The following is a 19,201-nucleotide window of genomic DNA, read 5'->3' as shown; positions in this document are numbered from 1 at the left end:
AATATTTTATGTTATTGTCAATCACAAAGCATATATATATTTTTATTATCGTGCTCCTTTATTATTAATTAGTAGTAGACTGATACATATTAATCAAATTAAACCGTTAAGCTTTTTCAATAAATTTAAAATCAATTACGTATTAACAAACATATTACAAAGTATTCCAAAGTCATACATAAATTGTGAAAAAAATAAAAAGAGATAAAAAAAACTGTCGAATAATAATCTAAAAATATCTCATTAAATAGTTTCAAAATATAAATAAATTCACCCTTCGGATTAGAGAGTCCTAATTTGTTTGGCTTTCTCTAACGTCAGAGATATTAAATAGCCAACAAGCGAATGAAGATAGACAAGTAATATTTGATCAAATATTTGCTGAGATTCCAAATCTGATTTCAAATAAATCAACAACATGCCTATTCAGCAGCATAACGTCAATCCATGATCTGAGTTCTCGATTGACGGTGATTCGCGCTTGTGAACGCAGCTTTCTGTGTTTTCGTAGACGTCACGAAGGAAGGCACGAGAGCAGGGGCTCGTATATGTGTCCGTATGACCCCTCGTTCGTTCACGCGTTACGTGTTACCACCGAAGTACATACGTATGCGTGACGCACGCGGCTAGTAGTGGTGGATGCCGCGGGCCAGACCAGACGATCGTGGATCACGTTGGAAGCTCGTCGGAGGCACGACCGTCGACCAGTCGCCGCTCGGCTCCGTCGCGAGTACATTTCTTGCTGTTCCATTCACGTGTGTATTACGACGGAGAGCCAGGCTCGCGAAGACCAACAGCCAGCGTTGTTAGTCTCGCCATCGATCGATCCAGAGATCAGCGGAAGGGGTAAACACGTGTGCGAAATCAGGTACCGTATGCAAAATTGGGTCAGTAGTCCCACCACTTAACGTGCCTGCCCTCCTGTCTCACTGAAACTGGAACATTTCCTGGACCATCTACACAGTAAAAAATCGTGCGTCCATATGTAGAATTTTTCTTGTGTTACCACATTTTTATTATTACTTCAATGTAAAATAAACATACAACTGATATGTTATTATTTTTGTAACATTTTGATGTGTTAGATTCATGTCACCTTTCTAACTTAACAATTGCTTATGTCAATTAAAAATGGAATATTATTTTGAGTGTTTTTCACACAATTGTTTCAATATCTCAAAGTCAATTTAACATCTACGAATTTTTTCATTCACATTATACGAACAAAAATGTTTTATTAACGTTTTCTTACGAGTTACTGCAACTACTCTTCTATGTACTCTACTTATTTTATATGTTAGTTTTAAATCACCCTTAAAGTCAAAATAACAAATATAAATGTAAAGTATTGTGTCAATTATTTAACATTACTAGTTCGTTAATAAATAACACAAGACGAATGAGTTACTTTAACTTAAAATTTAGAGTGGATCTCCTGGGACATGGAAAAATGTTAAAATTAACATTTCCTTTTTTACTGTGTACTTATCGATATTCGAGAATTATGCGAGGGCATTTGCCATATCAATTTCCTTTTTGAAAGATCTTACTCTTTACCATATAAGCTATTGAAAGTGAAATATTGAATTGCAAAAGACTTATTTTGATGTTTCTTGTAAAGTAAATATTTTCGTAAGATGTAAGTTTTTCCTTTCACAGCGTAACAAAATGGCGTGACCATAAATAGTCTATTTTTTCGAATTTTTTACCTAATATCTTATAGATAAGTAACATTAGAATTTCAAAGTTCTGTCTTTCGAAACACTTTAAATTCTGGATGTTGTAACTAGCAATTTGAATTTTTAAATAAACAGAATCTACATTTATTTTAATAAATTATATTGTTTTAAATATAGAGAAACGTCATTTTTCCACAAACAGCGAAAATATATAGAATAGAGTAGCTATTGTAGAAATGGAATCGCGGTCACTGTATTAGAAATCGTTAGGTATCTTTTTGTGACGGTTCTGAGATCACTTGTTGATATTTCATTGAGATTCGCGAATTGTTCTTTAGCGATTTACCGTGGTTCAGTTTGCCGTACTTTTGGACATTGAAGTTCATGATTTAAATATCAGCTCTCATCAATACGCAGGTTTGCTTCTGTTTACTTTCTCAGCGAGAACCACGTGGGTCCTTGAAATATTGTGTAGCATGTGCTCTTGCCGGTTGTTACACCAGTCGTAACACGTGATGTTCGTTGAAACGTTTCGCCACACGTAATTCAGTCGCGCGACAAAATTTTCCGATACGTATTCAGTTTCCGTCTTTCACGGTCCTTATATTACGCAATCGGAACCAGAAATTATCGTAATGATAATCGGTAAATATACTTTGAGGACCACAATCTAGATTGCGGCCTTACAGACCGATAATTTAATATTTCTTTGTCGATATCATTTGGATTAGAATAGTGTGTGTTTATGATAAGCAAATTTAAAAGCGATTATAAAACTTTCTACAAAGTCTAATAATAAGTTAAAGATAATTATTTTTTAGATAAAACTATATTTAAATTTGGATTCTTTACGAGAAGGATTTAATGTTATATTTAATTCTCATTTTCTCTTTCGACGTATCACTTGATTATTAGTATATCGAATTAGTATAAATTGTACTGAATCATCATTTTATATAATCGTATAATCTTTTTGCAATTTTAATATAATTTCGCTAATCAAAATTTCTAATATTTGTTTTTTACAAGAATTTCGATCACGCAATTCAAGATTTTGTTAAGATGATATGAGCATCTCTCGATAAATTCGCTACATGTTGTATAAAGAAAACTGTATATCTTCTAATATAAACAATACGCGCGTATTTGAGAGACGCAAACAAATCTCTGTACTTTTGCGCAAAGTAACGAACTTACGCAAATTTAACGAGTGTTAAAATTTCGATATGATAGCGTAATCGTCATGTCTGCACGAGATATGCGAGGTCTTTGATTCTTGATCAAAAATAAAATCCAGTCGTCGCTTTATCATCATGTTTATTCGATGTACGAGTTTCGAAATACGTAACATCATGTAATTAACTTTAGTGACGAAGATTTCGATCGTCTTTACTGAATACTAGATAATGTCGAATTGCGCGCACATTCTTTTACGTAGTTTTCGTAGTAAGATATTATCAAGGCGGTAATTACAAATAAATTGAGATTGTTGTTGTACGTCATTTTACGTGATATCCGTTGCATCTCGTCTAGTTGACAAAACGTTATCACACTACCCAATGTCACATTTACGCAACTTTGCCTTTTATCTATCTATCGCGTTCCAGGAATGAAGAGTTTGCCATCTCAGTTGTCACGTTATTTTTATACGTGTTTCTTTTAAAACACGTTCTATTTACAATCTCACTAACTCTGCAGTAGCTAAAATTTATTAAAGTTATTTAGATATTTTTTTAAATTATCAACTTCTTTAATTAACAAAATATTTCTGTCTTTTTTATTTTAGTCGTTAAAAATTATTCGTGTAAGACTGATTTGTTTATAAATTTTTCGTACACACACACTAACAGATATATTCGAAGAATATATTAGAAATATATTAGAAACTAAAAATATGAACCGTTTATTATACTTATTTATATTTCTTCGTTTAATTCCCACGCACCTTGATCTTACTAGGATTTATTCGGTGCTTTTGCTGATAATGCCGTGAATTATGGAACTTTTATTATTTAAACGACAGGTAAAATATTTATGAACTGTACTCTTCAGAAAAAAGAACTCGATTAGATAACCAGAGTGCACTTGACGCCAAACCTAATCTTCAAGAGTTGTACAACATTGGCTGAATTAAAGTATGTACATTGTTATCGTAACGAAGATAAATCATATGCTGCACTTCCTGCTTTTGTTCTATTCTTCTAATACCAAAGAAACAATGAAATCTAGTTAGAATGTTGAAAATAAAAACATAAAAATTTTTTACGTTTCTATACAATATTCCGATATTAATATTAAGAGATTAATAATTTGACTTCTTTGCTTTTTTTAATTAATTCCATTTTATATCGTTTCATAATAGTAAAACGATAGAGAACTCGTACCACGAATGTAACGTAATATTTACACTTGAATAGTATAGATATGTATACTCATATGTTTCACTTGAAAAAATATAGAATGTCCTGTAATAGACATATTTGTTACATGTAGCAATATTTTTGTTGAAAATTGATGCAATATTTATTATAAAATATTTGATGTATACAAACACAAATAATTTAGCATCCATTGTTGAAGAAATTTTGAAAAGAAATTTGTTATTCAATTAATTTCACATAAATATTATTAAAATTTTGATTTGAGAGAGAAATAGATAATTATCAAGATATTTGATGTTAAAAGTTTTAAGAAATTTTTATTTCAAAAATTTATTTTGAAATAAATTTGCCAGTTAATAGATGCTCTGCAAAAATCGATAAATAACTGCAAAGTTATGTGATATTCAATAATACTTGCGATTAAATCGTTCCACGAGATCTTTTATTCTTGCAACTCCATTATTCTCATGGCGCTAGACTATCATCTTTAACGTTATGCTTACGTCAGATTCTTTAATCGTTGATGCGCTGATCAGTGCAGAGTGTGATAAATGAAGAATAGATAGTTGGTGCTGTCAGGAAACGGCGCCTTGTCGCGAATCACATCAGTTGAAAGTTTTCTATCCATCACAGAGCCTGAGAAAGCCGTGCTTGGTACAAGGAAGTAACGACGAGTGTGCGTATTGCACTCTGGATTAGAATCATTACGACGGGTCAACTGGCTGAATTATCTTGGTTGACGTTTTGCACCTTTCAATTGATTTCAATGGAGCCTCATTCGCTACCGGCTTGCAACTCGGAAAGAACATTCTCGCAGCTTTTCGCAGTCTCTTCTTTACCTGATTTATCCAGATAACGTTACACATCATGATTTAAGACCAGATCATGTTGCTGTCGACAAAAGGACGCACGTCTACGTTAATGTGAATTATTACCTGCATCAGTTTGCTGAATAATTAATAATATCTCCATATTAAATTTTTATGTTAAATAAAAAAAGTAAAAGATTATTTTATAAAATAATTCTTATTTCAATCTTACATATTTTATTTTAATTATTCCAATGCGTAGGAAAGTCGCAGTCCGTGAATATATTGCGATTTTATATGCAACAACCGGATTGTGACAGATACATGCCGAAACGAAACACTGTTTTAAATATAGAATTTCGCCGGATCACTTTGAAAGTTAAATCGGCGGAACTGTATATGAGATACGGAAATAAGAAAAAATGGTCCTGTAACGCGAGAGGCAAGTTACCTGAACCAGTTGATCGGGCTTGAAAGACGACTGGTTCAACTTTTATGGCCTCGTTGTTATATAGACCTATAAATGATTGTTAATAACGTTGTTTATACATACTCACCCATAATGTAGCTTCATGCCGTTAGCATTGACAATACATATATACGATAAATTGATATTCAAACTCTCGCAGTTATATCCATTCCAATAATCGAGCCCGATTATAATCGTTATCGTTCGTAAGTCAGACTATTCTAACAGAGAAATATCTGCACATATGATTCGATATCTAGATTCTTGATGTACTTTATCATTTGATACTCTTTAGATATATACAATAGGCTACTTCAAGTTTTAATTAACAAGCGCCTTTTTTTTCTTTATTTTTATTGCGTTTCCGACATCTTCATACATCCCAGATAAGAGTGTAGTGATTTGTTGTTACCTCATTATTTTGTAAATTCACAATATGTGCTTAAAAGTCAGTGATGGAATTTACGGAACATTTAGCTAATTAAGTACTTTTCCGTGCACAATCGCTGATGCAATGCGCGTTCCACTTTTTGGTTTCCCATTAATCCAGAACGTTAATTGATTTATAGTGACGTACAATGATACATTTATAGCGGAAAACTCTATCTTAAATGACGTAGAATTTATGAGTAAAGTAAACTATGTTATCAGAAATCACATGCTCCAGTCATATCTTTCATAATTTGCCAAGTTATGAATAAATATAATTAATTATATATTATACGTCTTTATTAAATTAAATTGTACATTTTTTAAAATTTATAAATTATTACGATAAACGTCTCAATTTTTTATTTCGACTTAGATAAAAAAATATTATTAGATTATAAGTGTATATTTTTGTTACGCGAGCGTATGTCAGATGTAATGATAAAACCGATCGTCTTTTGGCCTTGCTGATATATAAAATAGTATTTGCGATAGACTCAAGAATGCTTACTGTAAATTAATTTTTTATGGCAATAACGATAGTAAGTAACTGATTTAGTAAATGTTATGTCTAAGCAATATCTGCAATGATATTTCATTTGGAACGATGCTACGGGAACTTATATATTATTTACAAGAATCTTATGTGATATGTCATAATTTTATAACAATGACGATAAAATTATATTACATTTTTAACATTTTTTTGTTATATAGGCTTTCCTCTATATATGTCTGTATTTTACATTAATTTTTTATTGGACTTCTCTGAAAGTTTAAAAAGATAATAAAGATTGTTAATCGATGAAATCAAACAATTTTCAATAAATGCGATCATTTAATTAAAAGATTACTTTCAATAAACTTTTACTTTGCTACTGCTTCAAACTAGATCGGATATCAACGTTTTTCTTTTTTTTCAGATTTTTTTAATAACGTTTCGACATGGTTGTTCCTGCGGAACATGCACTTCACGAAGCAATTCAAGTGTCGCCGTTGATACTTTCCGATGATGTTAAGCGTCAAAAAGTGAGTATAACCTGTATAATACATACATGAACTTTATACTTCATGCGTAACATTTGTGTCACATAGACATTATTATATCTTATCTTCAGTCCTTAATTCCATGAACTTCTGCTCTCTTAAACTAATCATACGATGAAGTTGAAGGCTGATATTATATCGAAACCTGATAAGAATATGCGAAACGAGACAAACGACATGTTTATTACATACTTTTTTTATGGAAATCATAAGAATTGGAATTGGTGTAAAAATTAGAAAAGCATTTATGAAAAAAGTAATGTGCAGTGTATATATTAGATATGTTATTAATTCCACTTTATTATGCGCGTTTCTGATTAACGTTTCTTTTTCCTTAAGAATGTATCACACGTACAGTCCCTGCAAAGAAAATTAAATTTGGAAATGTGTTTAATTCTTACACTATAAACTATATACATATGAAAGTTGTGTGAATAAGATTACATTTTTATTTAATAACACATTTTTGTTGTTTATTTTATTTGCTATTTTTAAAAATTAAAATTGTTAAAAATTAAAATGTTAAAAATTAAAATTTTTTAAATATATATAATAAAAATCTAAATTTTTTTGTATAAGTTCTTTAAATATTCGAAGTAACTTATGCAAAGTTACTGCAAAGTCATTGCGATTCACTAATTAGTTACAAAGATATAGAACAAATAAGTATTTTGTTTATTCACTGCTGGGAAATTAGTTCATGCAATATAACTCTATACGTAAATAATCTTGAATACATTATGTATTTATGTTAAAAAATTGAGATTTTTATCATTTATTTTATAATACAGATAGTAAACCGTCACCAAATTGGCGTATTATTTTTAAATGTAATTTAGATAATTCATAATAATCTGTAATTTTTTCATAACTTTGTTATCTTTTTGAAAATATGTATAAAACATCCTTAATGAATATCTAACGTATAAATAGCAGACAGATTTCTTACTCAATGACAGATTTACGAGTATAATTCACAAATAATGATACATCAGCTAAAATAATCTAATCAAAAATAAATTATATAAATTTTTAAATGGGATCGAAGACTGTATTTTAATTTACACACTTTATCAATCCTGATGCAAAAGAAGTAATATAAGTATCAATATCGAAATATACATAAGAGCCAGACACAGTACCCTGAATATGCATAAGAAGCAAATTAAATGATGTTGTGACATTAATCACGCGATATTTTAATTAAGAGTTTAATGACATGAGCCGATTATCTACTGATTCTTTTCTTCCTTTTAATTATGTTAATCATATCACGTATACGATAAGATAAATATTAGACGTAAACTATAGAAATATTTGACAAATAAAATATTTTTTCTTATAAATATACAAAATATAAAGCAACCTTTTGAACAAAAAGACAATTTAGGATGCTGTTATTATCGATATTTAGATTGTAAGATTATATAATATTTATGCAGAAAAATATTAATAGATGTTACTTTTTATGTAAAATCGAACAAAATTTCATGAATATAATGTTTTAAACAATATTCAAAATTTAGTAGAAAATTATTGACTGTGTCTTTGCTTTATCTTCTTTTTAACAAGATTTCTATAACCATATTATATTCAAAATTTTATACGTACGATATAAGAAGTTTATTAACTTTATTATGTTTAGTCTATAAAGAATTGAGATTATTTAATCTTATTTTTATATTATAATCATGCGTGTCTTGCCTCAAAAAGCAGTGCAAATAGAAGTAAATCCAGAATTTCGGGATTATTATACAGTATCTATCACACGATACTTATCTTGCTCTCTAAGTTATAGGGTTATCGAGAGGAAATCCCGTTATTAAAAGTTCAAGACGTTATAGTCAAGATCAGTAGTTTATCAATTTATAGATAACAGCGTCTCCTCTTTATTTAGCAATTCCTATTAAATCAGAAATGAAAATTGATCTTTGATCGTGATACATTATTTTGTGTGACATATTTTTCAAATTTATGGTTACATAATACTTACTATTTCTGTACAAAGATAGTAATACTTATCCTTTCGATACAAAAATTAAGTCGAAGCGAGTATCACAGATTGTATTAAATTTACTTTTATTTTGCAAGATAAAGTTTTAAATATACATAGCTGCTTTTTTTAATAACACTATGCAAAAATTCTGTAAAAATATTTGCAAATTATTTTTATAAATTTTGTAAAATGTACAAATATTAAATAAATATTAAATTAAGTTTAGTATTTTTATGATTTATTATATCGGTTTTCTTTGATAAACATAGCGCAACATTGCAAGAATGCGTACTCCATATAGAATTCTTTCCTTTTAAGAAACTTATCAATTCATAAGAAAGATAATTTATGGAAATTTATTAAACTAGTTTCTTATACTCTCATGCATAATAATAAGTAGTTATTTTTATATGACACGTAATTAAAAGACAGTAATCAATTAATCTTGTCAGGAGAAAATTCTTAAACAATGATAAACAATCGTTGGAATGTGTATATATAAATCTCATATGTTATGTTTGATGTAATTAATTGAGAATATGCTACTTTATATGCTGCACGTGCAGCATGATTGCTCTGCAGACTATACACTTAGAATCCTGTTAGAAACTACGTAATACATAACGCAATGTGTAAACAATACCATGTGTTCATATAACTCCGCGGAATACCTTCTCGTTGAGATATCGGCAGAATTTATGAATCAACGAAAATTTTTCTTTTTATAGTGAAGATGATGTCATAAAAATATGTTGACACGCATATATTACACACCATATGCAACACATTGTTTAAAGGGGAAAAACTGTTTGTAGATCGAGAATCGCGTGGCGAAAATGCGATTTTCTGCAGCGACCGCCAGGAAGATACAAGATGTTTTTATTTCGGAAATGAATAAAGGAATCCATCAGCAACCGTCCTCATTGCAGATGGAAAACACTTATATACCAGAGCTACTTGATGGAACAGGTTATTAATGAAGCGCTTAACAATAACGATATCGCTTTGACAAGCACTTTATGTTCTATTATAAGCTTTACTATTTAGCAAAGATTAAAAGAAAAAACGAAACTGATTAATTATCTTGAATTAAGACTTTGTCGACAGTAAAAACACGTAATCGAAGTTTTATATAATTATCATCAATCCTTAATTTGTTTACCGAATTAAGTCTTCTGTATTCCACGATCTATAATTTTTTTATGCGAGATAAGAGAGGTAACGGCAACATGGTTGAAATATTATATGTTGATTTATGCAAAGTCATTCTGTAAAAAAGAATATATTTTTACAATTTTATGATAATACAATCAATACGAACTATCAATGTCTATACCGGTCGAAGCTAGATCTTTAATGCTTAAATAATTCGATATGAATTATATATATACATATATATATATATACTATATATGTACATGAATATATACTATATTAGTTTATGATCATTCGAATTCCGCGCCGAATTGGTTTTCCGGACTTATAAACGCAATTGAACTACTGTAATAATATCACAAATTAAATTAAATTGACAAGCAATTTTTGAATTTTATAGTAAAGTTATTTCGGATAATAAAAATGTTAAATTATCCAGTTAGACAGTTAAGGATTGAAAGAATTACTTAAAAATAAAAAAAAAAGAATTATCCTACCATGATTTAATACTGACAGTCAAAATGTGTGCTTGAATATTTGCAGAAGAAGGTCTTTACTTGGCACTCGACCTCGGTGGTACTAACTTTCGCGTGGTCTTATTGGAATTGGCTCATGGTGCTCCTATACGAGAAGAGGTGAAGCGATATTACATTGGATCCGAATTAAGGGTTGGCTCGGCAATCCCTCTGTTTGACCATTTGGCCGAGTCTGTCAGTGATTTCGTCATTTCCCAGGGTCTTCAGGACGTGGAGCTTCCTCTCGGTAAATTGAGTTCCGCATACGGCACACGTATCAGGATATTGAACGTGTAAAATCTTTAATTAACATGAATTGTTACACAATATTGTATACAAATAACAATCTCGCGACGAGGTATTGCAGAAAACACTTTTGTTTGCTGCAGGAAATTGGTTGAAAGAAATATTAATGTAACCATCTTTATCTACAGCATAATTATCTACGTTTGTCTGATAATTTCGCATGTTTTTCCACTTTCAACCTTGACGACTCGTGCTTGTGCAGGCTTTACCTTCTCGTTCCCGATGATTCAACACTCGCTGGATGTTGGTGTTCTGGTTACATGGACCAAGACTTTCAACTGTCCCGATGCTGTAAACAAGGATGCCGTGAGGCTTCTACGAGAAGCTTTAGATCGGCGAGGCGATACAAAGGTGAAGGTCTTGGCCGTATTAAACGACACTACAGGTACATTGGTACAGGGATCAACTTTGGATCATAACACGGCGGTCGGACTTATTCTGGGAACTGGCAGCAACGCCTGTTATCTGGAGCGCGCCGATCGAGTCGAGCATTGGGAGACGGAGAGGCACGGTGAAAGAGAAGTGAGTTTTTGATAATCGTGATAACGTACATATGTGTATGATATTAAAAATAGATGCATTTTCAGACTAATCTTTGCTTATCGCACGTTCTTTGAATATATTTAAAATAAAGATATATATTTAAAAAGGCATGCCATAAAATTTGATTTTATAATTTAAAATTATTTTTATATTTAATAATTTTTTGGATATTATATTATAATTAATTGTCTCTTCTTTTCTTTTTCTCTATACTTTTCGTTGCTCCAGGTTATCATTGATATCGAATGGGGAGCTTTCGGCGATAATGGCGTCTTGGACTTCATAAAAACAGATTTTGATCGCGAAAACGACGCAAATTCTCTTATCGTGAATTCGTTTACGTAAGTGAACAAACTTGCATTATCTTTAATTGGATTATAATTATTCTGTTTGCAGAATTAAGTGGATATCATTTCCAATAAAATTGCATTTTTATCAATTTGTCTCTATCTGCACGAAAAAATTAATATTTTAGATATCAAAATTAATTAACTAATAATTGATGTAATTAATGTAGATTTTTTAAATAAAAAGTGATAAGAGGGACGAACAATTAAATGGAAACTTTTTATTTATTGAATTATATCTATGACATAAAACTCAAGAATTTTGAAGGTGTGCAGATAAGTCTATGCAGGAATTCTTGATTCCTAAATTTAACTAGGACGCGAGGATTCGTATCAAAAAGATCCTTGTATATCATTGTGATTTTTTTCTTTTTCTTAGATTTGAAAAATACATTGCTGGCAAATATCTCGGTGAGGTGGTGCGCGTGATACTTGCAAAGTTGACCAAAGAGAGGCTTTTGTTTGTAGGAGATTCTACATCTGACAGCCTCCTAACATCTGGTAATCTTACCACCGATTTGGTGTCGCACATCGAGCAGTAAGTTCAGTCTTATATTAATTTTCATGAATGCAGATTAATTTTAATTTTGGTTCAATTTACTTTTTATCTTTTTCTAATTCTAAGAATTTTTATCTTTTTTACTTTTTAGAACTAGAAAAAAATGAAAAGTATGTTAAATCGAGATTAAAATTAATCTGTATTAATCCATAAAAAAACGATTTTGCGAAAAATTTAAAATTTTACTGGATATCGATTTTTAAATAATAAGTTTTGTTGGATCATCAAAATAATTTTGTTGAAAACTCAAACTGATTGCTATAGAATATCAAAATTTTTTACAAAATTACTTATCGGTTTTTTAGTTCCTAATATAATGATTTTGATGATCCGACAAAATTATTTTCAGATCAGTATTCAAAATTTTATATCTTTTAGCAAAATTGTTCTTTCTATGTGGAAACGGGTATTAATCTGACAATAAAAAATTCACATATGTTTATTTTTAATTTCGCAATTCCAGAGATTCGTTAGATGGTGGCGACAGCAACACAAAAGAAATTCTTGCGAAATTCGGCATCATTCCGGACGAAGATGACATCAGAATCGTTCAATATGTGTGCGAGGTCGCTTCTAACCGCGCAGCTCTTTTAGTATCGATATGTATGTCAATAAAGCTTTAAACGGCGCCTGTAAAGCAAAAATTTAAACTCATCGATGATTTCTGTTCAAGGTCTTGCGAGTTTGATAGATCGCATCGATAAAGAACAAGTAACAATCGCCGTAGATGGGTCTCTCTACAAGCATCATCCTCGATTAGAAGGTTGGATGAAACAGTATATCTCGCTTCTTTGTACTCCAGGACGAAAGGTATGCATAAGTACGGAAATAAATATCAATTTATTGTAAGTCATAAAACCGCTTCTTTGTTTAGAAAAAAGTGCTGTTTAAATAAGTATTAAAAAAAATCTTGAAAATATGCGTTTTATCGTGAGAGATATATAATGTATTAAGTTTTGTCTTTAACCGTTTGCAATTTTTACTCCTTCCGTTTGCAATCTGGATTTTTTATCTCCAATGTTAAAACCGTTATTTAATAAAAATTGTAATTCGAGGAAGATGATGAAAAAATGGAAATTTGTTGAAAAATGTATAACTTGGCAATAAGGAAACCTCACTTTGTCTTTCTATTTTAAGAGTAAAATTTCGCTTGTGGCAAAAAAAGATCCAGATTACAGACATGTTAAAAATTAAAGTTATAAATGCACTGTTTCTAACATTAAAAATTTAACATGCTCTTTTATTTTCTTTTTGTAGGAATAGAAAATAACTTTTTCATTTGGACTGTTCTCAAACTTAATATTATCTATCATTTATGAAAGTTTCCTTTGTATAATGTTTATTGTACATTATATTTATTTTAATTGCAGTTCAAATTAATCCATGCGGAAGATGGAAGTGGTAAAGGCGCCGCACTCGTCTCAGCTATTGCGCACAGACTCAAAAAGCGGTTACAATAATCGCGAATAAATGAATAAATGAATAACATCTGTCGTCATCGTTATCATAGAGCGCAATGTTACGCGAGTTGGCATAGAAATGTTCCACCAGCAGGTTCTAATTCAATTCAAAATTCTCATTATCGACAAATATATTGTATTATTCACAATATTCACCCTGAAAACAGAATTCTGATGGATTTGCACGCGTTTCGATTAATATCGTCTAGGCAATGTGATATATTACATTAGGATATATTTGTATTATATATCAATTTTATGATTAAACGAAATGTCCAAAAGATGGGAGTATCGATTGTCAGTCGATGAGAAAAGCGTTATTTTATGGAAATAAATATACGCATGTCAAGTGCGTTAGAGAATTGTAAGAGAACGAATTATAGAGAGAATGTAGAACAAAACAATAAAATTATTATTTATTAAATAAAACTGCAAGGAAACGTATGCGCTTGAGAGGTGAAAAGTTGTTGTAAACGTTCTGGAAACGTTCCTTTTTTTGTACGAAAGAAACCAAGTTGTTATAATAAAAAATTAGCGAAACAATGATTTATTTTAATCAGAGTTTTACTAATATTTCCTAGTTGATATAATGATATTTTAACACATTAATCAACATTTTATTAACCCTTTATTACTTACATGAGGTATTGAGGATATCTCAGTCAAATTCGAGAAATGTAAATGTTATTTACACATATTATTATATCTAGCGCAAATTGTTTCATAATTTAAAAAAGTTATATTTATCTTTACCTAAAGAATGTATATTTTCTAAATTCTTTGGAATCGAATCTCACTATAAAGAATGAAAAATTAAGTCAGTACTGAAAAAAAGTTTAATTTTCAGTCTTTAAGAATAAGATTTTACTTCAAAGTTTTAAAGGGTAAAATATTATCAATTTTTATTAAATCATTAAAGAGAACAATAAAAATTAAAATATATGATCAAAATTTGAAGCATCTATTATTTCCATTTATCTTAAATTCTTTTATCTGTATATTATTACCTATTAATTAAAGGATTCTTGAAACAAAGGATAACTTACAGCAAATGCCATAAAATTTTGAGCTAAAACTTTAAATAATGATTATTTGGCCAATACTGTATAATGTTGGGGTGTCAGAAATAGCTCATGCAAGTATATTACTTAAAAAACACCACGTGATCAAGTAATGTAGAGCTAATTATATGTAAAAATTAAATTTTGAAATCTTTTTGAAAATTGAGAAATAATTTATACAATTCTTATTATTTCAGTGTCTCATTTTAAGTAAAGAAAAAGGAATGAATGTCCAAACGATTTGAAATTATTGTATGTGTTACTAAAATTCACATAGAAAGTCTAATTCTAATCGTTTCTGATTTCAAATAGTCACCGTCTCGATATTCAAATACTGGCTTCGCGCGCTCAACCGGCCGCCATGACAGTTTTCACGCGCGTCGGTTCGGAGTTACACGGAGCGCGATCGCTCCGTAATTAATCGTGAATTTTGTCCGTTGGAAATGCACGGAGAGGCGCATTGTTCTCAGAAGTACCGATGAAAACAATGGACTATCGCCGGAACGTATCGGTTGTCGCGGATTCTCGTGATTGACGCCGTTTCATCGATCGGGATCATCGATGCTGCAACGAGTCTAAAATCTAAAGGCGGGAGTAACTTCGGTGAGTGCAAATTCCTATGCCTAAGGCACTCGATTATGATTCTTACGTTCTTTCGCGCAGCTCGAAGTGCATATTTCTCGCCTAGCATAGCATGTCGAGCGGTTACGTTCCAAAATTCACTGCCAGCACTGAAAATCTATTACTTTATGTGTATACCGTATAGATTTTCAATACTGGCAGTGAATTTTGGAACACGGCCGAAAATTCAAGTTCTCGAAGTTATCTACGCGCTCAAATAGAAAATTACATAAGGTGTTTTTTTCAGCATATATACTATTTTTCATATACATGTAACGATCATATTTTTTAAATTAGTAACAATTTTTCTGTAGTAAGAATTTTTCATATAATTTTTTAGAGTAATTCTTATATAAATTTCAGATTTTTTTCAAAATTATTAAAAATTTGTTTTTAAAATTTTATATCTTTTTAGAAAATTTGTTAGATTTTTTAAATTGAAATATTTTTTAAGAAATGCTGAGAAAGTCTATTCTTTTAGAAAAGATTAAGTATAAACTTTCTTAGCATTTTTTTAAATATTCCAATTTGTATTGAAACATTTGAGAAATTTCCTAAAAAATTACAGAAATCTGAAAAAATTTTTATGTCTTAAATTATGTGTCTTTTTATATATAATGCGAATTCTAAATGTTTTAAGATTTTTACCAAATTTTTCTAAAGAAAATTCCTAAATCCGAAAAAGTTTAAGAATTATTTTTCAGAAATCTTCATAAATTTAAAATATAAGAAATTCTTAAAAATCTTCTGAGACATTAAATTTTTTAAAATCAAGATAATACTATCAAATATAATGTTATTAATCCACCATTAAAAAAATCTTTTTCGCATTTTTCGTTTCACAGTTTTAATCTTTCGATACCTTGGCTTTTTTACCGGAAAAATCAGCTTTGCAATTGTCGTAAAATATTAAAGAATCTCAAATAGTTGTAAAGCTGCTTCTTATGTAAGACGATAGTACTAGCCAATTAATTACTTATTTTGAGTATTAAAAGTATTATTAACGGTACTTTTAATACTGAAAATAAATAATTAATTGGCCGATATTAATATTAAATTTCTATAAAAGTAGACAGTAAAATTCTTTAATACAATTAAAAAATCTCATCAAATAGATGTAAAGCTGTTTTTTGTGTAAGACTGGCAAATTAATTACTTATTTTGAGTATTAAAAGTATTATTAACGGTACTTTTAATACTGAAAATAAGTGATTAATCGGCCGATATTAACATTAAATTTCTATGAAGGTAGACAGTAAAATTCTTTAACACAATTCAAGAATCTCATCAAATAAAAGTAAAGCTGCTTTTTGTGTAAGACGGTAGCACTGACCAATTAATTATTTATTTTGAGTATTAAAAGTATTATTAACGATACTTTTAATACTGAAAATAAGTGATTAATCGGCCAATACTAATATATTAAACGTCTATAAAGATAGACAATCGACGTAAATGGCCGTTTCGAAAGCGACGGCCACGGCCCTCGGGCCTCCGGCCGTCTCGAACGAGTCAGTCTCGGGGTCCCGTCTGGCGACGGTAGATGGCAGCAGCGACACGAAGCTAACGGGGGTTCGTGGCCGCAGTGACGGCTCGGCGAGCTCGAGCTGTCATCGTCGGTGTCCGCGCGCGCGTCACGTACTGTGGACCGTCGTCTGCGTTTTCCGTACTGCGAGTATACGTGCCGGTGCCGGTGACGCGCAACGTGCTCGTGCCGGTTACGCGGACGCGTCCTGTCAGTGTCACCGGTGATACCCGTTACGAAATCGCGTCTTTTTTTCCCCCGTCGAAAAAGCCGAACGGCCGCCGCGCACGGTGGGTGCGCACGCAAGGGAGAACGGCTCCGCTCCGCTCGCCGCCGCCGGCTCGGCCAGTCTACTGGAAGATTCCATTGTGAGAGTGGGCTTTCGAAAAGTTTCGCGGAAACCACCGGCGAAGCCTACACGGACAGCCATCCTCGAGCCACCCCGGGACGTCGTTCGGGACAGACCAGGTACGCTGTCTAATCCTGTCGACGGCGCTTTTTACGAAATTCCCTCCCTGTGACTGTAACACCCGTTTACACGAACGCGCGTAGGTGTAACGTGTGAGCGTGTGCGTGCTGTAAGTGTGAGAAAGAGGGAGACAGCTTGAGGTTATTACAGCGGTCGCTCTCTCTGGGTTCAGCTGGGCTCTCAGCTGATGCACCGACCGACCGACCGACCGGTTCCCTGCTACCGTAGCTCGATTCCGCGAACGTGATACAGCGGACGTTCTACAGTGAACGTCGTGCCTGTCGACGTTGACGATGACAGGCCGCGGTTGATCGCTAGAAATGCTAATTCATCTGGGAGATTCGTTGTTCGCTGATTACGTGGCCCGTGTGTAATTTACGCGTGATGGAGGAAAATTACAGTTTACTGATTTAGAGCCGTTGATCAACGGCGGACGCGACCCCCGCTCGTCGATCCGAAGGTACGACAGAATCGGGGAGGGGGAGAGGGTTCGGTTTAAACTAGGGTTAGCGCTAACCGAGGTCGGCGGAATCGAACGCTCTCTCGGCATCCTGTAATGAATCGAATCGCGTCGATTTAATGTCGGGTTTGTGTGACAGCAGTTGTCCGTTCTCACATTTGAAGTGTATAATAGTTGTTTGAATGACGCTTTCGCAAAAAGCGTCGGGCCATTTTTGATTACTCGTGAAAAACCTCATCGTTCCTTTGTTCTCGATGCCATCATCCAGAATCTCCGCTCGCGGCCGTTTTCTCGGTGATTAATATCCGTTTCCACCAATGTAGATTAACTTTAATCTCACTTCAACTTATTACTCTTCACCCTTTCTGGTTTTAAAAATGAGGAAAAGACGAAGAATAAGTTCGACCGAGATTAAAGTTAATCTGCACGGAAAGAATGATTTTGCTGAGGTATCTAAAAATTTAGCTGAATAAAGATTTGAAAATAATTTTGTTGGACCATCAATAAAATTATGCACAACGCATAACGAATAATATTGCGAAAAGGATTGGTTCTAACAACTATTTTGAATTCTACATAATTATTTTGATGGTTTAATAATTTTTTCTAGTTTTAGGAATTAAGAAAAGACGAAGAATAAGTTCGACCGAGATTAAAGTTAATTTGCACGGAAAGAACGATTTTGCTGAGGTGTCTAAAAATTTAGTTGGATAAAGATTTGAAAATAATTTTGTTGGACCATCAATAGAATTATGTAGAACCCATAACGAACAATATTGCGAAAAGGATTGATTCTAACAACTATTTTGAATCCTGTATAATTATTTTGATGGTTTAATAATTTTTTCTAGTTTTAAATATTAAGAAAAGACGAAGAATAGGTTGAATCGAGATTAAAGTTAATCTGCACGGAAAGAACGATTTTGCTGAAGTGTCTAAAAATTTAACTTGATTCAGATCTGAATTTTGTTGGATCATCATTATTTGTAGAACACTCAAGCATAATGAACAATATTGCAAAAAATTTTTACATTTTAGCAACTATTTTGAGTGTTTAATAATTATTTTGGTGGTCCAACAAAATAATTTTCAAATTTGTATATAAATTTTTAGATATTTTAGCAAAATTTTTTTCATATATTGGCGGAAATGAGCATTTATTTCAAAATACGTTCTGCGACTATTAAAATTATTCTCTAGGATGACTATCAACATTATGAATACTTGTAATTTTAATTTTATCGTAATTGCCAGTGTAATTACCGTGAGAATCTTTAAAATTCAATTTGCTTATATATTGTATAAAGTGTCGCTTTTTCAATCAATTTTATATTATCCTTTAAAAGAAAATAAATTCTTGTTTTGAATAT

The 19,201-nt window shown here is 31.6% G+C and overlaps 2 protein-coding genes across 4 annotated transcripts in view; both read left to right on the top strand.

Moving 5' to 3' along the window:
- Positions 1 to 477: 477 nt before the first annotated feature.
- On the top strand, positions 478 to 14,020 carry LOC108768465 (hexokinase-2). Of its 3 annotated transcripts, XM_018518900.1 has the most exons (10): positions 478 to 868; positions 6,691 to 6,796; positions 9,626 to 9,779; positions 10,509 to 10,727; positions 10,989 to 11,308; positions 11,558 to 11,670; positions 12,056 to 12,214; positions 12,699 to 12,838; positions 12,909 to 13,045; positions 13,606 to 14,020. In XM_018518900.1, exons 2-10 carry the CDS (start codon positions 6,713 to 6,715, stop codon positions 13,693 to 13,695), a joined length of 1,416 nt encoding a protein of 471 aa, XP_018374402.1. In that variant the 5' UTR covers positions 478 to 868; positions 6,691 to 6,712; the 3' UTR covers positions 13,696 to 14,020. The 3 variants fall into 3 exon arrangements, with proteins under 3 accessions (XP_018374402.1, XP_018374404.1, XP_018374403.1); XM_018518902.1 differs by lacking the exon at positions 6,691 to 6,796 and having other exon boundaries at positions 479 to 868; XM_018518901.1 differs by lacking the exon at positions 478 to 868 and having other exon boundaries at positions 6,724 to 6,800.
- A 2,947-nt stretch (positions 14,021 to 16,967) lies between these two features.
- Positions 16,968 to 19,201, top strand: part of Sesn (Sestrin) — a 211,859-nt gene continuing 209,625 nt past the window's right edge. Inside the window, exon 1 of the mRNA XM_018518881.1 lies at positions 16,968 to 17,370. The gene's annotated coding sequence lies outside the window, so the exon portion shown is untranslated. The remainder of the gene's footprint in view (positions 17,371 to 19,201) is intronic.

Source organism: Trachymyrmex cornetzi, unplaced genomic scaffold, assembly GCF_001594075.2.
Source record: "Trachymyrmex cornetzi isolate Tcor2-1 unplaced genomic scaffold, Tcor1.1 scaffold797, whole genome shotgun sequence".
NCBI classification, from domain to species: Eukaryota; Metazoa; Arthropoda; class Insecta; order Hymenoptera; family Formicidae; genus Trachymyrmex; species Trachymyrmex cornetzi.
This window is presented reverse-complemented; position numbering and strand designations above follow the sequence as displayed.